This window comes from Falco cherrug, chromosome 8 (assembly GCF_023634085.1).
Source record: "Falco cherrug isolate bFalChe1 chromosome 8, bFalChe1.pri, whole genome shotgun sequence".
Classification (NCBI taxonomy): domain Eukaryota; kingdom Metazoa; phylum Chordata; class Aves; order Falconiformes; family Falconidae; genus Falco; species Falco cherrug.
The window spans coordinates 476,875-487,121 of NC_073704.1; the positions used below are offsets into that span (position 1 = coordinate 476,875).

The 10,247-nt window shown below is 42.0% G+C and overlaps 1 protein-coding gene across 7 annotated transcripts in view; it reads left to right on the forward strand.

Moving 5' to 3' along the window:
- LOC102056946 (hyccin 2) overlaps positions 1 to 9,641 on the forward strand; it is a 73,721-nt gene extending 64,080 nt beyond the window's left edge. For all 7 annotated transcript variants that reach the window (XM_055718792.1, XM_055718794.1, XM_055718795.1 and 4 more), the window contains 8 exons: positions 1,323 to 1,432; positions 2,938 to 3,070; positions 3,487 to 3,583; positions 5,726 to 5,872; positions 6,466 to 6,637; positions 6,972 to 7,033; positions 7,745 to 7,863; positions 8,502 to 9,641. In XM_055718792.1, the coding sequence (XP_055574767.1) occupies positions 1,323 to 1,432; positions 2,938 to 3,070; positions 3,487 to 3,583; positions 5,726 to 5,872; positions 6,466 to 6,637; positions 6,972 to 7,033; positions 7,745 to 7,863; positions 8,502 to 8,588 (927 nt within the window). In that variant the 3' untranslated portion in view covers positions 8,589 to 9,641. The remainder of the gene's footprint in view (positions 1 to 1,322; positions 1,433 to 2,937; positions 3,071 to 3,486; positions 3,584 to 5,725; positions 5,873 to 6,465; positions 6,638 to 6,971; positions 7,034 to 7,744; positions 7,864 to 8,501) is intronic.
- The last annotated feature ends 606 nt before the right edge of the window (positions 9,642 to 10,247 follow it).

Below are 10,247 nucleotides of genomic sequence, written 5' to 3' on the forward strand. Positions count from 1 at the left end.
AAAAGAGGGAGAAGTCGAGTTGTAGAGACCTGCCTTAAAAAATTACCACCAAACCAGCATTTTTGTCAAAGAAAGGCTTAGGGGAATTACAAGCTGTCTTGGCTATTTATGTGTACAGGAAATAGAGAGAGCCCTTTTCATCTGAGCATTACTGGGTCAAGCCACGTGCAGGACTAGGACAGCTCTAAATGTTGTCACCTAGTTTGTGAAATGCACTTTGTCCTCTTCCAGTTCCTAGGAGACAGGAGTGGTCTAATTGTGGTGATCATATTTGTTTTTTTTCCTGTATACCTTTTCTAGAAGACAGCTCAAAGTGAGCAGTTGCACCCTCCAGAGACATGTACACAAGGACAGGTGCTGGGGAAGCATGTAAAATACTTGGAGCTCTCATGTCTATCACTGCTTTTTGCACCCATCTGTGTTTTGAAAGGTGGCGTATATGCAGATTGCCTGATGCCTGCTGTTGTCTGGAATTGCTACCCAGAAAAACATCTGGATTCTTAACAAGTTCTTTCATAACAGCTCTGGAAGGAAATCAAGGCTTTCAGTATTAAATCTACTGCTGGCTCCAAAGAAATGTTGTCTCTTGGTGCTTTATGTTTGTCTGATACATTGCAGTTGCCTGTGTGCTTTCCAGAGTAAACTGTCATCTTCTGCAAGGGAGTGGAAAGCAAAGCTGTTAAAATTGAAGAGCCAGGGAGGCCAGTGTAGACGTGATGCCATTTGTCATGCATTACTGTGCAGTTTAAACATCAACATCCCAGCATATCTTTAAAGCTGAATTAATCTTCTGATTCTTGATGCTTTTGAAATACTACTACATTTAGGTGTCAGCTGCAAATTATTTCTTTTCTGCTGTATTTCTTTTTTAAGATGATGCTTGTGAGCATTCTTTTGCAGTGACAAACACCTGAGCCATTGCTAAGCACGGTGATTGCAGCACTTGCTCCTGTGAGCAGGGCTGTGATGTTGGTATCTTCCTGGTACAGTGCTTGGTGCTGTGTAAGCTCTTAGTGTGTTCGTTATTTCAGTAGTGGTTTTCCCATACTTGGCAGGAAGAGATAAAACACAGTGTGATGCCATTTCTAGCCCTAGTCTGGCTGCAGTTGCCCATAACAAGGTTACTTAATCTCTGCTTTTTTCTCCAGTAGCAAAACTGTGCTTAGAGGGGTCTTCATGGGAAAAAAACACAAAATGAGTGCACCAGCAGTGAAATCTATTCTGCTTCCTAGCTGGAGAGCATACTAGAGGGATATTTGTAAGGACTCCAGGTGAATGTCTTGCTTTTTCTCAGCTGTTCTCTTATCTCTTTCTCAACACAGAAAACACTGCATGACCTTTTGAAAAAAGCTCCCCTTGCCTATGCTGCTGAAATGAAAAAGCTAAGCCAGCAACATGAATCCCTGTTTTCCAAGTGGATGCTGCAATTACAGTAAGTATCCAGCGAGAGTCATTGAAGAAGCCTAGTAAACAGACACTACCCTCATGTCCACAACATCATGTTAAGGAGCGACTTTGTTTTTTTTCTTTGGTTGATTACTTAAGTTTAAAATTAGGTGGCATTAATTTAGCGCAATGTTTCCTGTGCATCAAATCATACCTGGCTGACTGTGAACTGAATGCCTGCAATGAGATGAAGTTGCATTCTGCCTGGCTAGTTTTTCTGTGCCTATGCAAACGAAGCTAGAAGGGCAGTCGCAAACAGGGAACATGAATAACAAGAAAACGGGGAATGTGAACGATGAGAATGTCCTTTGTCTTTTGTGAACAATCTGGTTTGCTTACAGCAGTGTAGTTGGCAGTGAGTAGCCCACCGCCAATTTCTTCAGTATGTGGCTATCCCCAGTGTCGTAGCTGTTAACTTTGAATGCCTACAGTACCTAATGACCTAGGCACGAAGAAACCTTACTGCTGTTGGAAACGTTAGCAGTGTAACTTTTATTGGGGTTTGTGTGTATCTTCGTAGAAAGGCGAAAAGAGTAAGCATCCAGGAGAGCAAATGGGGAACTATAGAGAACTGCAAGATTCTGAAGTGCCTTAGAGAAGGCAGGCCACCAACTCTGAAGTCAAGTGTAGATGTTGACGAGGAGAAAGGCCCTCCGAGGCTTTGCGAGGGAGTGGAATATAAAGAAATTTCAGGTCCATGGAGCGTGACAGAGTATATGAAAAAGACATTAGCTTTGCAAGTTGAAGAGCTGCAAGAGGAGTTAGCCATGACCCAGTGATGTGGGCAAGTGGTTAGAGATGTATGTGGCAGGGTAGAAGGAACAAATCTGTAGGCGACTGAAGTCAGTGACAGTTCTTGAACACCTTACCCTTGCCCAGTGCTATTTGAGTGACCTGACGTTCTTCTTTCTGGTCAAGATGATGCTTTTCTTGCTTCTCAAAAATAAAGCTTTGTGATTCCCTACCATGTTCTCTTTATGCTTTCCTGCCTCTTTCTCTGTGCAACAGTTAGGATAAGAAAGAGACATGAGAATAATTTTGTTTTGAAATTGTGCCTGTGGATCAGAGTACAAAACCACTGTGAAGGCTTACTTTTTTTCCTTTTAACTGCTTTGACCCATGGTAAACATTTAATCTAGTCACTGGTGAGGGGGTGAACATGAACGCTGGCTACTCTCTTCATTATCTGAAGTTGCAGATCTAGTCTCATATTCTTGGACTACACCATTTTTGTCCCTAGATGTTTTGCTAAATTCATGGGCCTCCAGACTGCTAAAACGCTTTTACTAGGATGCGTGTGCCACATCCATATTTCAGATTCCTTGCGGCTAAACTTATTTGTCAGCTGTGAGCTGAAAGTAAGCCTGGTATTGATGAAACATGAAATTTTTACAGGCAAGATTGCAGTGGATCGTTTTGCTTAATGAACGTATGAACACAAAAAGGGAGTTACACTGAATCATAAAAGTACATTTGCTCACTTTTCTGCAGCTTGGGTTTCAATATCATTCTTTATGGACTGGGTTCAAAGCGTGATTTGTTAGAGAAGTTTCGTACCTCTGTGCTCCAGGATTCTGCTCACCTTGTGGTTAATGGATACTTCCCCAGCATCACTGTGAGATCTGTAAGTGTGGGGAAAAAAGCTTATGGGTTTATCTGATCATTCTGCACTACAGATACCTCTGAAGTCTTTCAGTGCAAAATGTTAAGGAAACCTGCCGCATCCTATAGCAGCAGACTCTTGAATGAAGAGCAGTTCCTGTCTCTCCTTTAAAAGTTTAAATAAATTAGCCCGTGTATTTTCAAAGGAATTGCAGTAATTCCCATTGCTAATAGATATAGTCTAAAGCCTTATTTGTTATTTTATGTCACTGTTTTGAAAAAGGGTAGAAATTTTTGGTTTGTGTTGACGGTTTTGGGGATTTGATGGTAAAAATCAGTTAACTCCCTCATGACAGCCAAGGGTTCAGTTTCAGATTTTCTGCACTAGGTCCTTCAGTGCCAGAGCCCCTCAGAAGGGTCTGCTGTCTTCTTTTTCAGATTCTCAACTCCATCACAGAGGAGGTACTGGACCATATAGGGAGCTTCCGCAGCCCCCTTGGCCAACTTGAATTCATCCATAAAAGGTTTAAAGAAGGTAAAACGACTAACTTTACACATAAAAACATTAGAGTCCGCTTACTGTTAGGAGAGCTTGGACATAATCTTTCCTCATAGCTTTCATGTGTGCAGTTAGTTTCATAGTTTATTATACTAGTGTACTTTCTTGCTTGTAATTTATACCGCATATGAAAATATATATATGCACTAGGAATATATGTGTACGTGATCCCAAGCTGTTAACCTCAGTCACTATTTCACACACTAGAAGGAGACTGAGGAAGACATGAGTGTTCTAACAAGACAGAGGTTCCTGAACCTTTTGGCAAACTGAAATGCTCATCTCTCTTGCACTTAGCATAGTGCTTTTGGACTTTTTTCACATGGTGTTTCTGTAGCCATGCATTCCCTGGAAGACAGCATAGGTAAACTCCAGCTATATGCGGGATGGTTCTTAGTGGCTCCTAGAGGACCTGATACAAACCTCACTGAAATCAACAGAACAAAGAACTCTCAAACGATTGGCATGACAGTTGCTGACAGATTCCAAGTCCTTTAAGCTCCTCCTGGAAGATCGTGGCCTGAGGATTGTTTCCATAAATTTCAGTATAGGCTGGATTAAGGCTTAAATGTACATGGTTCGGTGAAATGGCCATTTAAACTTAATGTATGTGTAGAAGAATGGCTGCAGAAGCATGGCCTTAGAATCTCTGAAGATCTGCACAATCCAGGCCTGGTATTAGAATAGGCCTGTAATCAGAATTGTACTGAAGTTGCTGTGCTGAAGTTAGCAAGAAAGGTAGCCTTGAGCTATTCTTGAATCCTGAGACCAAGTAATGTTATGCCAACAAGCCGTGGCTGTAACAAGCTACAGCTGCTGGGAAAGCAGGTGCAGGGCCAAGAAAGATAGGGCCCAGTATAGGAAAATAGGGAGTAACAAACTACAAGGCTGAAGCACAGCAACACAATTAGCTACATGGATAGAATGCTTATTTTAGTCATGATAATTAGGGGTGTGAGAACCGCGCGTGTTTAGAGACTAATAACCAATTATATTTCTGCTTTACGAATATGCATGTGTATCGGTTCTATATAAGTAGTGTTAGAAACTAATAAAGTTGAGCAAGATGCATAACTCGTATTGAGCGTCTTGATATATGCACATACGTTAGGACGAAATAAAGGACAGCAGTGTCAAACAAGCAGGTTAGAACTGGGTTCAAAAGCAAAATTAAACAGGTGTGTGTGGCACATGGAATGCTTGCTGGATTCTTTTTGAATATCCCTTTACCACTTGTGTAACTGTACACAAATTGCCACAAATTGTGCATGGCATTGGTGTTTATGTTCTGTTTTCCATCATTACCTTATGAGTGTTTCTGGTGTGAATAAATGAAAAAGACTGATTAACGGCTGTACCCACCTGAATCTACACAAATCAGTCTTGCGTAGTACAGCTGATCTGACTGGGAGTCTGAAGAACCTCTGGTTTCCATTGGCAGCCAAGTATGTATTCATTCGCACAAAAACTGGCTACCATTCCAGATTTGTTTTTGGATTCAGGAAATAGCTGTTCCAAGGGATAAGTAGAGCAGCAATGAGTTAGCTGGAAATTTTAACATCTACCATTTTCATTATCCAAGCTAAGTCTTCGTAACTTCCTTTGAGGAATGAGTGGGAAAGATTTCCAATGAAGTTGGTATGCTTTGGATCCAACCCTGAATAGAAAATGCATTTTCATTGTGTGAGGAGGAACTTAAGGATCTTAGTCATGTAACTGAAAAGAAGCTGAACAAACTGTTTAAGATTTTCATCCTAAAATACATTTCAGTGACCTTGAATTGCAGGACTAAAAGTCATAGCTAAAACGGCAATTCCTGGTAAAGCTATGAGCAAGTGGACAGTGGATTACAAGAGAAAAGCTTAAACTGCAAAAAGAACTGTAACTGTGATGAGAAATGCAATATAGTGAATTGAGAAAAAGCCTTTCAGGTGCTCAGAAACACTTACGTGTGGGATAGACATCAAAGTAAGCTGTACAGGGAAAGTGATTTGATACTGGAGTGATTAATATGGGGCTTGATGGAATAAGCTTGTTCTAGGCTGCACTGGGAATGGAAAACCACTTTGTGTGCAGTTTCTTTGATTGGTTCTCTGCTGTTTTTTTCTGATCTTGCAGATGCATCTTTAGAGCTCTATGTGCTCATTCATAACCTGGACAGCCAGATGTTGAGAGGAGAAAGAAGTCAGCAGATCCTTGCACAGTTATCCTCTCTGCCTGGTGTTTACCTCATTGCTTCTATCGATCACATCAATGCTCCTCTCAGTGAGTCCCCTTGGGCCGATGTAGCAAAGAGAGAAAAATCTGTGTTTTACTTTGGGCTGTTGAGCATGTTTCATAAGCTCATGTATTAGTACCGTTACTGTGCAAAACAGATCTGGTAATGTGTGTGTGGTGGTAGCAGCTAGAAGGCCCAGCTGGGGCTCTGGCTGTGTTGAACCAAAACCATAGATACTAAGAACTACCAGTCACTGATCATAATATACAAATAGACTCCAAGCTTCTGGCACCCTTCGATTTAGGGGCTTACTGAAATGGAGATTGAATGTTATGTCTGTCATTGCATCTAAACAGTTCTGTTTATTAGCCAGAAATGCTTTGCACACAACTGACTCTGGAAGGATTTAGAGTATATCCATGAAGCTGGTATGAAAAAGGGATGCATGTAAATGTTTTGTTGCACAGAATTTGTCTTCCTTGAACTGCAAGTATGTGGCTGTATGTACTGTGAATTTCACAAGCATATCTTGTTTCCCCAATCCTACAGTAGAACTAAGCACATTTTAATGTTGGTTATTTAACACCTTAGAAGAGCTGAATCTCCCAATTCTGTCTGCTCTTCTTTTCCCTCTGTCTAGTGTGGGATCAGGCAAAGCTAAGGCTCTACAACTGGCTTTGGTATGAAACAACCACATTTAATCCTTACGTGGAAGAAACATCTTATGAGAACTCACTTTTAGGACAACAGTCCGGATCTTTGGCTTTGAGCTCCCTAACGCATGTCCTGCGCAGTCTCACTCTCAATGCTAGGTAAGACTGTTAAAACTTCATAGCAGCACTTGCTGAGGATCCAGTTCTTAATGGGTTACTCTGGTCTACACCTAGCAGGAAGCAATTCCTGTTTTCTGACAACAGTGTTCAAGATGGAGATGGTAGGACCTGGATTCCAATTGATTGGTTACTTGAAATTAACAGTGTTTGGATAGCAAGCCTTGTCCAGTGATGAGATTCACGACCGGAACTTTGTGCTTGAGGGAAAAATCAATACTTCCTAATGGTGGGGTTTTTTTCAGTTTGGGGTTTGGTTTGTTTTCTGTTTCTTTTTTTCCTGTTCATTTTCCCCTGTCTTCCTCCTCTCGCTTAGGGGGATATTCAGACTGCTTGCTCGGTACCAGCTGGAGAACAAGGACAACACATCTTATCCAGGTATGTACCTACTTTTTCTCATCTGTGTGGGGTGTTTGCCATTGCCAGCTTGGTCACAGCAGCACTGGCTTCAGTAGCATAGACTGTCTTTGTAGAGGTACTGTCTGACGGACAGGAAGTCAATAGGCAGGCTGGTTCTGAAGGACCTCGCCTTCCTGTTGTCTCCTTTGATGTTTAGACATGACTGACACCATTCATGGGGGACTGCGGAGTTAAAAAATTAAAATAAGGAAGAATATGAATTTTCATGACTAGCACTTAAAGGACCAGGGAAAGACAGGAGATTCTGTTCCCATGCTGCTCCCAAGTGACTTCTGATGTGTCCCTGCTGTCTAGGATATGTGTGGAATATCCTGTCACTGTCTCTAAACAGGTGTTGCAGGGGGTATGAATAACACGTTAATGGTAAAGAAAGTTGGAAGTAAGATAGAGGAGTTAGAAATTGAGAGGAACCATGCTGGGAAGTGCATTTAAAGTGCTATTGAAATTCCGTTAGGCAGACAGGGTGAGTGGAATGTTAGTTCAGCTGTTTGGCATTAATTACTGAAATATTAGCTTGGCTGTGTACTTGAAAGAAGTGACGTTACTGTAGCCACTGTGGTCTAAGCCAAAGCAAGGTTTGTAGGTGGAGATGATACATGTTGTTAGACCTGGAAAAATCTGACAATCTTACCACTTCTCTTTCTTGCTCTCGCCTTTTCCTATGCCCAGGGCTGTCTTTCCAAGACTTCTACCAGCAGTGTCGAGAGGCTTTCCTTGTGAACAGTGACCTGACACTCAGGGCACAGCTGACAGAGTTCAGGGACCACAAGCTCATCCGGACCAAGCGGGTGAGTTGGGGGAAGAAGGTAATTCTGGGTATTAGCCACCTTAAACAAAAAAGATGCTTACTTGCTGCTAAGTATCCCCAAGACTCACAGCTCACAGCAAGGCTATGTTGGTTGAAGCACCTAGAAACTAGCAAGAGGCTGAAATTCTGTTAATTGCAGGTCTTTCCATGCCTCTGATTTCTCAACACCCTTTACGTGCATAGGGGGCTGTAAAAACGCAGTGTGCTTTGGTCACTCTGCAACCTGCAGGTCTCTTCTTCCTGAAGACCTTGAGAAGTAACAGACTCTGGAGCCTGCCAGTCTGCTTCCAGTAGTCACCTGTGTTTGCACAAGAGCAGAATGCGGGCTAAGCCCTAATAATGCAGTATGGAAGCAGATGTGGGAGCACTATGCTGAGGAGCTGTGTGGTGTCAGACTAGCATAGCCCACCAGAAGACTTCACATACACTGACTCTTCTTGGTATTTGTGCATTTCGTGTTGCTCTAGTGAAATATTCCTGGGTTTTGGCAATGTAGTCCTTCTGAATGCCAGCCAGCTCTCACCCAGACCGCAAATGTTAGCATTGCAGTGCTGTCTAGTGGCTTGCGTTGCACTGTGCTCTGGTGTTAACAGAATGTGTATGCATGTCTGTCCTCAGGGAGCTGATGGTGTGGAATACTTACTAATTCCTGTAGATGACAGTACCTTGACCGACTTCTTGGAGAAAGAGGATGAAGATGTATAACGTGTCTCTGTTCTCAAAGCATCTACAGCAACTGCTCTCAAGGGCTGCTGGAGAGGGGCCTATACTCAGATCTCTCTCCCTCCAGCCCCAAGGCTGCTGGACTACTTACTGAAATGTAACAATGGTAATGAATGATGCTCATTGTTCAGCTGCTTCAGGTAGTTTGGAATGATGACTTCTGTAAGCGAGGCATCTGTTGCTCTGTAGTCAGGTTTGTCTGCTTTGTTTCTTAGCTCAGATGCTGCCTTCTTCATAATCTATGCAGCCAACCTTAAAAGCCAGAAAACCAAACTTGGTAAGATCGTGCCTTCTGCTCTCTGCCCCACCAGACATGACAGTTTGATTGGAGCAGTTTACTTGGGAAGTGCAAATCACTAGATGGTCAGAGCTTTAGTTTGTACTTGTGGTGCAGCTTTTCTCAGCTGAGTGCTTTCCAGTACTCCTCTGCCAGTTAGACAAGACTAGCTTCCAGTGTATGAAGAAGCCAAGATTTATAATGCTAAGAGACCTGCCTTGACTGCACGAGAGAAGAATACTAGTGGGTTTGGGATGCTGTGGGTAACTTACTAAACTCTCAGTAGAACGGAAGGACTTGCCCCAAACCCAGATCCTTTTATAACAAGATCCAGATACTCAAAACTGTGGTAGACTCAAGTCATTACCTGTTGGTGAGGGCTTCTTTTATCTACTTTCCAAGCTGCCATCCAGGACTATGAAGAGGCTGTGAGGTTTTTTGGTTTATTTTTTTAAAAGCTTGAGTGTATATATGTATTTTTTACATCAGGAGTGTCCACTGATCCTGGAGGAGGCCTTAAATGCCACTTAATAAGCTCTCCCTTTTTTTAAGCCCTTAGAGGTTGGGAGACTGCTGAAGTGTGACAGCTTTTCTTCACTTTTTTTCTCAGGTATGTGGGGGTAAGGCCTGTAGTTCCGTCAACTGTAGTCTGCCAGCCAGACTTCAGGGACTCTGTGTCTAATATTCGGTAGCTGTGTTACAGCTCAATGTTGTAATAGTTCAAATCAATAATAAATAAAGTACTTTATTAATTTTCATTAGCTTGTCTGGTCTTCCACAACCTTTTTATGCTATAGGAAGATAAGAGATCCTTGTGGCACTTTCATTACTATGTCAAATACCTGTACAGATCCTCATGTGGTTTGCAGAAGATTTTACTAACATGTTAATAAAGTAACTTATTAGTTTGAAAAGTATTTTATATTGTTTCTTATAAGGTATAAAAATTAAAAATAGTTTGCCTGCATTTTAATACCAGTATATAGCTTTTGAAGAGAAACAAAACATCACATGGAATAATAGTTACCTGGTCTCACTCGCTGAGAGAAGCAACAGAGGTTTACAGCCTGACCTTTGTTTGTTTTGAAAAGACAGGGTATCTGCTTAGCCCGTTGACAAGTTGACCTTTCAAATATAGGACCTAACTAGCTTTGTGGGAGAGCCTGATGGGGGAAACTGGTACATGCCAGCAGTACTCTCCAGATTCCTCCCACAGAACTTTTTCCAACTAACATTCTCTTCTGGTGGCATCTGCATTTTACAGGCTGCAATTCTGAAACTTTGCAAAATGCATCAGATCCTGCCTATTGCCACTTAGGCTACCACCACAATCACTAAAACAGATCAAGGCATTGTGTCTTTCT